We start from the raw sequence: 11,353 nt of genomic DNA, 5'->3' as shown, positions 1-11,353 counted from the left end.
TTATATTTTTTAATTTTTTAATTTTATACAACAAACTTCCCAAACCTCAACAATAAAAGAGACCCTTTTTAAATAATGGATAACCGGGAAGCCAACAGCGCTGCAGATTGGCAGGCGATATATGGAGCTAGAATCAACCTTCAAATCTTTCTTTTTTTAGGTGTGGATTTTCAGCTGAACTTTGTTGCATGCTTGATAAAAGTAAGTTTGTAGCTTTTTATTTTTGTTTCTATCTGGGTCAATTTTGATAAATTTGGTAGTTAAAAGGGGTGTTTCATTTTTCTTTGGTGCGCTTGTTAGCAGCTGAATCACTCTCCCCTTTCCTGTCCTTCCACGGAAAAAGTTTGAACTTCGGTAAGCGAATCGTCCAAAAAGCACTTCCCTAATTCTTGAGTAAGTAGAGGGATTCTAAGTTCTTCTTCTGATTTGACACGTGATAAATAGTTGCTAAAGGATGGGAACAAGAGAGTCTTCAAATGTATCTGAAACTGGCTCATTCTCCATTGTTTTGCTTTGTGCTTCTGGTGATCTGGCTGAGAAGAAGTCGTTGTTTCTCGCACTTTTCCACCTGTATGAGAAGGTTGGTGCCTTCCATTTATAGAGCAATATATCAAAGTCTTTGGATCATGTCTGATTGGCGTGTTACATAGAACTATGGTGAAACTAAAATGGAAAAATGATGAAGATGATCGCCATGCTATTGTTCTTTTTGTAGATGGGATATTTTCTAATAGTTGTTTCCTTTTTCTTGAAGGATTTGTTTCTTAGGCCTTGGTGAATTTATTTTTAGGGGTTACTACCACCAACAGAAGTTCAAATTTTTGGTTATGCAAGGACAGAAATCTCTGATGATGAACTGAGAGATCAATTGCGAGAGTGAGGCTTTTTCCAGAAAGAAAAGTGCATCTTCCTTTTTCCAAATATTTATGAAATACCAAAGGGGAAATGATGGCAATCAGTTACAATCTTCCCTGATATTCTAGAATTGACAATACATAAATGCAGGGAGACGAGTTTATGGTTGCAATTGTATTTACACTGTTTATAAGCATAACAAACATGACTCGTGCAGGTATCTTATTCCTGCCAAATATCATTCCCCGAAACAGGTGGAAGATGTATGGGATTTTCTGAATCTGGTTAGCATTTCCCTTGTTTGGGTTGTTGTACTTGTATATAAATTTCATTTTAGTCTCACTAAGAAACACTTCTTATCAGCCTAAAATGTTCATTCTGTCTCATTTTTTCTCTTCCATTTAGATCAAATACATAAGTGGCTCTTACGATTCTGAGGAAGGGTTTCGCTTGTTGGACAAAGAGATTTCAGAGCATGAATATTCGAAAAACAGCGAAGGGGGTTCGTCTCGGCGGCTTTTCTATCTTGAACTTCCTCCTTCAGTATATCCATTTGTTTGCAAGATGATCAAGACTTGTTGCATGAATAAATGTATGAGTTATCATCTATGGTTCTAACATATATTTTATGTTTAAATGTTCTAAAATACAGCTGCTGCCGGCGTAGATTTTGGATTTACAGGATGACTGCATGTGTTATTATTTATTATGTATCGATTAAAAAGGAAATAATAATGAAATAACTTTTAGCTTATTATCCAGAATGTCTAACTTTTGTTTCTATTGATGCTACATTTGCTGCCTTTTCTTAGCCAATCTTGGTGGGTGGACACGCATTGTAGTTGAGAAGCCTTTTGGAAAGGACCTAGAATCTGCAGAAGAACTAAGTACTCAGATTGGAGAGTTGTTTGAGGAGCCACAAATCTACCGTATTGGTCACTACTTGGGAAAAGAACTAGTGCAGAAAATGGTAAAAAATGGTTATATGATGATGTACTTAATACTTATTGTTTGCTCCATGAGCTCTGTCTAAACCCTTTCCATTTTATTCATATCGGCAGTTGGTACTTCGTTTTGCAAATCAATTGTTTTTGTCTCTTTGGAACCGTGACAACATCGACAATGTACAGGTGAGATTCTTTTTTTAAGTCGGAAGTTACGGAATTGGCTTAATGGTTTCACCCAAGGTTGTAACTTTTAAGGGTTAATCTTGTCAACATTTTTTTTGATGTGCACACCAAATGAACATTCGGCTGCTGATTTCATTGCAGATAATTTTCAAAGAGGATTTTATAATTAAAGCCCATGGTGGATATTTTGATCAATATGGGTATGTGTAGAATTTTGCTTTAGTCAAATTATTCAATGATGCTTTCAAATGATGAGTGAGAGATACTAATGAAAAGAATTTCTGTAGCAATTTTACTTTCACTGATGATCTTGAAAGTTGAACTTTGATTTTTCATTTTTTTTTATATGCATCAATATTGAATATCTATTATTCGTTTTGTATAGAATTTCTCTTATTACGCCTGTGGAAGTATAAATCATTAGTGTACAACTTTTAATTTGGCAGAATTATCCGAGACATTATTCAAAACCATCTGCTTCAGGTGAGCTCTTTATTTTCATAATGAATAATGATAATATACTTTGGCAGAATATCCGAGACATTATTCAAAACCATCTGCTTCAGGTGAGCTCTTTATTTTCATAATGATATAGAATAATATACTTTGACATTGTTATAATTATTTTGTCTTGTTAAGTGGATGCTTCTGTTAAATCATAGCTCATAAGATAGCGAATATGTTGAATTTTTCTCATCACTTTTCTACCGTTTAGGTTCTCTGCTTGGTTGCTATGGAAAGGCCTGTTTCTCTCAATCCTGAGCACATTCGGGATGAGAGAGTGAAGGTGAGCGCATTTTCCCTTCAATTTATGCCAAAATTATCATGTTATGCTGCTATTTCATTTGACTTTTCTGATATGAGGCCATCAATATCAGACAGAAAATCCTTGTTCTCCTTTTAAATCGGGTTCTCATACTTGCAAATTTCAATTGAATCAATGAAATATTTTCATAACCGGAACCTTTCGTTGTTGCACTTCAATATTTATGTAGATTTTGAGATGTTCCATAGCATGCAATCAAAGTCTAAAGTGTTCTCTATTGGTCACAAAAAATGCAGTTTCTTGAATCAGTAGTATCTATTAGCGATGCTGAGGTTGTTCTTGGACAATATGAAGGCTATAGAGATGACCTAACCGTACCTGATGACTCGAACACTCCAACTTTTGCAGCTGTTATTCTGCGCATACACAGCGAAAGATGGAAAGGTATGATAAAATCTTTAGCATTTTCTTTCCGAAGGAAAATAAACATAATTATATTGTCATGCATTCCATGATTTTCTTTTTGGCATCAGGTGTTCTCTTCATACTAAAAGCAGGGAAGGCCTTAGATTCTAGAAAAACAGAGATAGGAGTTCAATTCAAGATGTTCCTGATGATATTTTCAAGGATGTTCCTCATGAAATTTTCCTGAAATTTTCTAGTACAGTACCTTTTTCATTTTTGGGTGTTATCTCTTCATACATAAAAAGTATTGAGATGTTGATCATGTCAATAATCCATAGTCGCAAACATGACAAACATAGATACATGTTCTTTATGGGCTTTGAAAGTGAATATAAATGTTTTCTAGTAAATATTTTTGGAAATAGATCCTCTTAATTGTTAAAAAAAAATTGAGGAAGTAAAGTATGATATCTACCTCTTCATTGCTCTCTCTCTCATTCTTTTTCTTGATCTCACTTATAAAATTAATGGTGAGAGATCACACTTTACTCTCTCAATTGTTAAAAAAAATTAAAAGGATCAATTCCCAATATTTTTCCTCATTCATCAAAATATCGATGTCTGCTAAACGAAACCTCACTCCAAACTTGTGCATGTCTAGGTCAGAAACATCGGAGAAATGGATTTTGTATCTGCCTACAGCCTTTAGAAACTATTTACATGAAGCTTATGGTATATGATAGCCTATGTTTCGACGATTCTCTATATTGTCAGATGCATTCATTGAGATTAGAAGTTTGATGTTGATATAGCAAATATAGATCTCCCAATACACTGTTTAGAATCAAATTCCATGATATCTAAATGCCGAATTGGCACGGTTAAATCCAAAATTATTTTATTTTTATCACAATTTGTAATAATTAAACTAAATCTTCTTGCCGAATCACTGAAGAAGTGCACTCCATCTATTGATTTCTTGTATTCATTCACTAATGGATATACAAATGATCTTTTTGTAAGCTTTCTAATAATCAATAATTGCATAGATCTTGTTCGTAAATATTTTTGTTACATTGAATAAATTGATATTGTTTATATTTATATAACTTGTATTTTATAATTGAGTGTATGGTTTATGACAATGTAAAATAAGTTAAAATTTTAAGTTTTTCTAAAAATTATATTTAATTTGAAAACACTTTTTAACATGGAACACATCAATATTAGTTTAACTGTTTAAGTCTTCTATAAGTTGTATTTATATATAATCAACTCATTCATTTATCAAATGCAAAGAAAGTATATGATTTAAGAATAAGGTTAAATTTAGGTTTTAGAATTTAGACCTGAGTTTATCTTATTTTTTTTTAAGAAATTAAAGTCGTTATTATTTATCTTATTATATTTATAGTATTTTAGAATTATTTATTTATCTCTTATCAATGATTTGGAATGTATAATTTAAAAATTTATTGTTGGTCAATAAATTATTACATACATAAAGTAGTATTCAGACTCTCAAAAATTTATTTAAATAAAAGATTAAACTAATCAATAATCAATTGACTAATTCCAATTGATTAAATATAAAAAATTTACAAATAAGAAGATTATAAAGTTGTATTTTTTAGTTAATTTGAGTCCTATCTAATATGGAATTCACGGCAATCCAACACCTAATATAGTTGAAAGACACATGCTTTCTTTTACCTATGCAATTTTTGTCATGTATTATTATTGACAATTAAAATCACAAAAATATTATATACAATAATTTAAAATAATTTAGTTAATGGCTAGTAATTTAAAATAATTTATTAAAAAAGATAGATTAAACAGACGAATCATAAATATTGAGTTACTATAATATTTACCATAGATTACTATGAACATATTAAGATAGTTAGATTCACTAAGTTAGGTTAAAGAAATTGAAAAAAAAATTTATGTATGTATTAGTCGAAAAATAATTAATTTTGAAAAAGGAAGTGATTTGAAAAACAGCAGGCGTGTACTCTCAGAAGGAAGCCTGTATCGAGGAAGGCATTTTGATATTGACTTGAAGCTTTAATATTATAGTTAGTCGAAGAGGTAAATCGAAGACATCAAGTTTTAAAGTTTGCTTTTTAAGACGCTACATTATAAAGTAGAAGAAGCGGGAACGGTTACATATGTTTTGACACACGTGGTGGTTACACTTTGATTCGATTGGTTAGGAGATGGCTATAAACAGAAGAAAGCTCGAAGATATAAAGGTTGGATCTTTGCTTCAAAAATTACTCACATACACTCACATCCCAGGGACTTTCTGAGTCTGCTTCGAGTTAATTTTCTGTAGGTTTCCTTCCACATGTCTTTATTTTCCATTTATCTTTTTTTGCAAACTTTACTTTTCATGCAAATTTATCTTTCAAGCAACATTTACTTTACTTGCTCAGTTTTATGTTTCGAAACCTTTAATTTCCATGTCAAAAGACCTTTGATTTAATCGAAGGCATTTTACTGCTTTGTTTAAATTCAACGCAAACCATTTTAATTCTAGTCAATTTTATTTTCAAAGCCTTTATTTATGTCTTTTCGGTCTTTTCTTTAAATCTCGTCTAATTCGAGAATCTTTGATGCACTGTTAGAAAACTGGTACCCGCAAAAGAGGAGTTGGTTTCACTCCCAGACCATTAGAATTGAACCACCTTCGATTTGTTAAAAATTGACAAAACAAATTGGCACGTCCGGCGGGACAGTTTTAAATTGAAGTGTGTCAAATGATTTTGGTGTCACTTAGTGTATGCAATTAATTAGGAGTGGAAGAATTATTCACATCGCTGACAAAGTTTCGAATGTGAATGGTGGTTCGACCACAAATGACAGTGCACCAGTAAATGTACAACCTTCGGACGTTATTTCACGTTCGGAAGGGGTGGTTGTAAATGAAAGTGTGGCGGTTACTAATGTGCAGGCTGAAAATAACGGGCGTAATACTCGTCCACGTGGTAATCCATCCCCGATTCAGCCCCAAGTAACTGCTGGTTGGCCTCCTTATGGCCTTCCTCCTGGTTATACCCTACCAGTAAGTGATTTTGTTCTTCTGATCCGATTTGGGGGTACAAGTGGAATAAACAATGTTCAAAATCTACAACAGCAATCCGAGTATTTTCGTGATTATAATGTGGGTTCTACATCGAATACTTCTAATTCAATAGCAGCATTTCGACAACATGTAGAAGAAAGCCATCATGATTTGATCAATTTATTGACTCAACAAATGACCACAATTCAAAATCCTATGATGGCTAATCACGAATCGAAGTTCGATCGTCTTGCGAGGCAAGTCGAGCGAGTTGCCCGAATCATTAATTATGATGAAGGAGAAAGGCAAGATGCTAGAGGAAATAATGAGGGTTTTGAAAATTTATTTCAAAACAAAAATGATATTTTTAGAAACAGAGAAAATCCTCAATTAATTTCTCGTGGTCAAAATGCAGATGATGTCCTGGCTCGATTACGTGCTAATAATGTCGGTGAATGTTATTAGGTTACAAGAATTGTGGAAGATGTTCTAAATATGGTTGGATTCAATATAGGATTCATGAATTGACCCCACTTTGTGTCAGCTTTTTCTCATAGTGTTCAAATGGCTGAAGTGCCAAGAGGAATGAAAAATCCTAAGATAATCACAAAGTTTGCAAGAGAAGTTGGAGAATCGACTACTGAACATGTTGCTCGATATTTGGTTGAGATTGGAAATTTGGCTAATGATGAAAATTTGAAAATAAAATTTTTTCATTCTTCGTTAACGAAGAATGTGTTTACTTGGTTCCCTAATTTAGACCAAATTCGATAACAACATGGGCTCAGTTAGAAACTGCTTTTCATGCCCAATTTTATCGGGGAGAACTAAATGTGGCAGTTACTGACCTAGTGGCTTTGAAACATGACGATGGTGAAACCATCCTTAGATGATTCATTTCAAAAATGCTAGAAGTCGTTGTTATGTGTATCTTCCTGAAAGTGAAGTAGTAAAGATAGCAATTATGGGGTTAGGATTTTATATGCGTCGAAAATTATTCAATGTGCATATTTCTGACTTGGTCCATTTGGCTGAGAGAGTTCGTCAAGTAGAAATTATGAAGAAAGAAAAAGAGAAATATAAGAACAAAAGGAGGTTGAAGAGTAAACCTTTCTCTTGTAAGGAGAAAGATTCTTATGTGGCCATGGAATCCTCTGATGAGGAGTCCGATTTAGATGCAGAAGTTGATTTGGCTGAACTTAGGAAAGACCCTCCTTATGTCTGTTTTTTACTCAAGAAAATCCCTAACAATGAGAAGTTGAATGATTCAAAATTGAAAAGCGGGAAAAGATATAGTTTTGATATTTCGAAATTTGATCAGATTTTCAATGTGTTGCTTAAAGATAAACATTTAGTTTTACCTGAAGGCAGAACTTTGCTTTCGGTAAAAAGATTTAAAAAGAAAACCTTATTGTAAGTTTCACCATGCAACTAGTCATTCAACTAACAATTGTGTTCGTTTCAGAGATTTGATGCAAGAAATCATCATGGAAGGACGGTTGAAATTTGATGATAGTAAAAAAAGAAATGAAACTTGATTTTTTTTGATCTTTTTTACAGTGAAGCCAGTTTTGCTGAACCATATTTTGGGGTGAATATGGTTGGAATGTCTTATGACTTTGATATGGCCCTAGGAAACTTTAAATCAAATGTCTGATCTATATACCCTGGGGCAGGAGATGGGTTGATGGGTTTCTTGGTGCAACAGAAATTAAGGGAGCGGGACGTATCTCTGTGTCCTCGATGCAATGCAGTTTTTGATGCTGAGGTTGCGGCAATTTTTGAGAAGGAAAGGATGAAGAAGGAATTGGCTCACAGAGAAGAACAAGCCCGTCAGAAACAGCCTATTCGACGGATGGAAGGGGAAAGTTTTGGAGGACCTCAGAAAAGCACTATTGCACCTATAAACTGTTCTCAAGTCATAGGTGTACATTGGATTCGAAACTGCCAAGAGTTTCAGAACAGGGACACTCATTATAAGCGTAACCCACAATGGGGGCATAGAGTTCCTCCTTGACGTCGATATCCTTACTTCCATGGTCGAGCCAGAGGGTATCCAAGGGGCAGAGGACGAAGAGGACGATAGCCACCCAAGGTATCTCCAGTTGACAAAGTTAAAGGGACAACACCTTCTGTGCACACTCGAATAGTCTTCCCGATTGATGGAGAGATGTATCCAAAGGGAGTTTCCTCCCCTGTGAAGTTGGATAAAGGAAAAGCAGTGATTACTGTTTCTAATGGTGATAAGGACAAGGTTGCTGGTTTAGATGAAGAGTACTTCGAAGAAGGAGAAGATGAAATGGTCTGAACCATTACGATTATCCTAACTGAGTATTTGGGAGAATATGAGAGTAATCCAATGGAGGATTATGATGTTGATGATGAGGAAGCCTTTTCATTCATTCAATATGAGGATGAATGTAATGACCCAGCTTCTAGCAGGTCATGACCATTGCTAGCCGCCAGGCACTACTACACGGCTTTTCCTAGAGACTCTAGACCTTATATTAAATATATACATATGAGCCTGTAGCACTAGTCGAGATCGCGTGTCAGATATATAGATTTAACGAAATAGATAATAGTTAAATAGATAATATATAAATGATGCATAGAAAATACATTAAACATAGTAATGTCATACATATATTTCTGAAGGCTCATTTAGTACATCATTAGTCACACTAGGTTACGTCGTTGCTTATTCATGAAAATATTTACAGACTCCATATTTATACTAACAGGCCTCGACTCACAAGAGTTACCTTAGTCTGGGACCCATTCTAACTTGTTTATATAGGTATTTACAAAAGCACCTAGCCCTCTAAAAGTCTATAGAAAGCGAGGGCAAAGACAACTACTACTACTGCTACTATTATAACTACTGCTGGTCATCTATCCCTGGTAACTGAAGAAACATGGAAGTACTATATAGAAGAAAGAGAAGTCGCTTTGACCCTCCGGTAATGCTACTACTGCTCGCTAGTCCCAAGGCTGAAAACTCAAAGAAAATCTTGCCAGTTTGCATCTGCGGAACGGGAAAGTAAGGGGTGAGAACCTAAGGTTCCCAGCAGGGTACTACACAGGAATCCTAAGGGATTCTACAGCCTAAGTCTAAGACTTTATACAGGTCAGTAGGTCACACAAACAAGTAAAAGCACAAGTATATAGCAGAATAGTAACTAAGCACAGAATACAAGAAGCAGGGATAAAACACAATCACAGGTACAAGTAAGCAATCACAAACATAGAGAATGCAAAAACCAAGTATGATGCATGCCTGGTCCTATGCAGGCCATGAGCTCATGCGTCGGTTGACTACCCGCAACCCGACATTACGTAGGAACTAGTCCTAGATATGATTTCCCGATTGCGTCCGTCCGTGCATACGTGTCGATGTGGTTAAGAATACCACCAGTCCGTGACACAGGCAATCGTCGCAAATCTTGATGCCATAATATACGCACAAAGGGAAAATAGATTTTTAGCAGTCAGTGGGTAATACCCGCCTCCAAACAACCTCAAGCACCTTGGGGTTCACAGATATTTTTTCACGGCACATCTCAATAAACTTTATCTCTAAGGAACTTCTCTCTCCCTTTCTTTTTAAATACAACTTGTGCCAGATCTCTGCTCTTTAAATCTCAGCCTTCGTCACATTTACTATTTTACCTTAATACTTTTATATATTTTCAATTTTGTGCTTGAAATTTTTGTACATTTTCAATTTTACCCTTTTTTTTATATGAGTAAAGTATCGTTTTTGTCCCCAACGTTTGGGGTAAGTCCCAAAGTTGTTTCTAACGTTTCAATCATTTTATTTAAGTCCCTAATGTTTCAAAATTGACTTAATGTTATCCTACCGTTAGGGATCTGTTAACAGAATTGACGGCAGGACAAAATTGAGACGATTTTGAAACGTTAGGGACTTAAATAGGATGAAAACGTTGGGGACAAAAATGATACATAAATATAAATTTTAATTTAATTTTATCCTTCAATAATATCAATTTTTTACTGCACATATTATTCAATTATTTTTTAATCACATCTAAGTAAATTATACTTAATCGCATTACTTTCATTTTAAATAAATTTTTTTTTATAATTTTAAAGAATTTTGATACATTAGAGACAAAATGTATAATTTATATTTTATTGTATGAATATATATATATTAATTTTTTTCCACAAATTTATATACTAGTCATTCTACAAATATTTCATGATAACTAAGAATCTTTAAGAGTAAAATTATTAAAAAAATTAATTTATTTAGAATGAAAGTAATGTGATTAGGTGTAATTTACTTCGTGATTAAAAAATAATTGAATATTGTGTATAGTAAAAAATTGATATTATTGAAGGATAAAATTAAATTAAAATTTATTTCTATGTATCATTTTTGTCCTCAACGTTTTCATCCTATTTAAGTCTCTAACGTTTCAAAATCGTCTCAATGTTGTCCCGCCGTCAATTCTATTAACGGATCTTTAACAGCAGGACACCATTGAGTCAATTTAAAAACGTTAGGGACTTAAATAGGACGATTAAAATGTTAGGGACAACTTTAGGATTTACCCCAAACGTTGGGGAAAAAAACGATACTTTACTCTTTTTATATAACTTAGTTTTTCTAGTTTTTTTTAGGCTTTTAGTGACGTTTTCACCACTAGTGTACTTCACCATTTTACCCTCATATTTTTTTTAAAAGACCTTCTTATCCTTTATTAAGTTAATTAATAATTTTTAATTTTGACTTTATTCCTAAAATTACTAATATGCCCCTAAGTATTCTAGTTTTACCGTTTAACCTGATTTAACGTCAAAATATTACCGAGTTAATCCTAATATTTTTCTATGACCAAATTATCCATAATATTCTTAATTAATGCCAATTTTACCCATAGGGACCTAAAAGATCATTTTATCCTTTATTAATTTATTTACTTATTCTAGTTACCACTTTTTACCGTTTTACTTCTAACTTTACTAAAGCTTTTATTTAGACTTGAAACTTTTTTATAATTATAATCTTGACCCAAATAATTTATATAATTACTATTTTACCCCTAATGACACTAAATTCAGAATTTTATTTATTTTTCATTTAAATTATATTTTTAA

General features: G+C 33.4%; 1 protein-coding gene across 1 annotated transcript; it reads left to right on the top strand.

The window, feature by feature from the left end:
* LOC107610522 (glucose-6-phosphate 1-dehydrogenase, cytoplasmic isoform-like) lies at positions 104 to 3,519 on the top strand. Its single transcript, XM_021108892.1, has 13 exons — positions 104 to 201; positions 304 to 393; positions 445 to 580; positions 791 to 876; positions 1,073 to 1,139; positions 1,261 to 1,447; positions 1,668 to 1,825; positions 1,917 to 1,985; positions 2,127 to 2,185; positions 2,432 to 2,468; positions 2,701 to 2,772; positions 3,048 to 3,195; positions 3,285 to 3,519. The coding sequence occupies exons 3-13, from the start codon at positions 455 to 457 to the stop codon at positions 3,401 to 3,403; spliced, it is 1,128 nt and encodes a 375-aa protein (XP_020964551.1). The 5' UTR covers positions 104 to 201; positions 304 to 393; positions 445 to 454; the 3' UTR covers positions 3,404 to 3,519.

The sequence above is a fragment of the Arachis ipaensis genome, chromosome B08, assembly GCF_000816755.2.
Source record: "Arachis ipaensis cultivar K30076 chromosome B08, Araip1.1, whole genome shotgun sequence".
Lineage (NCBI taxonomy): Eukaryota > Viridiplantae > Streptophyta > Magnoliopsida > Fabales > Fabaceae > Arachis > Arachis ipaensis.
The sequence above is the reverse complement of the archived record's forward strand: the minus strand, read 5'-3'. Positions and strand labels throughout refer to the sequence as shown.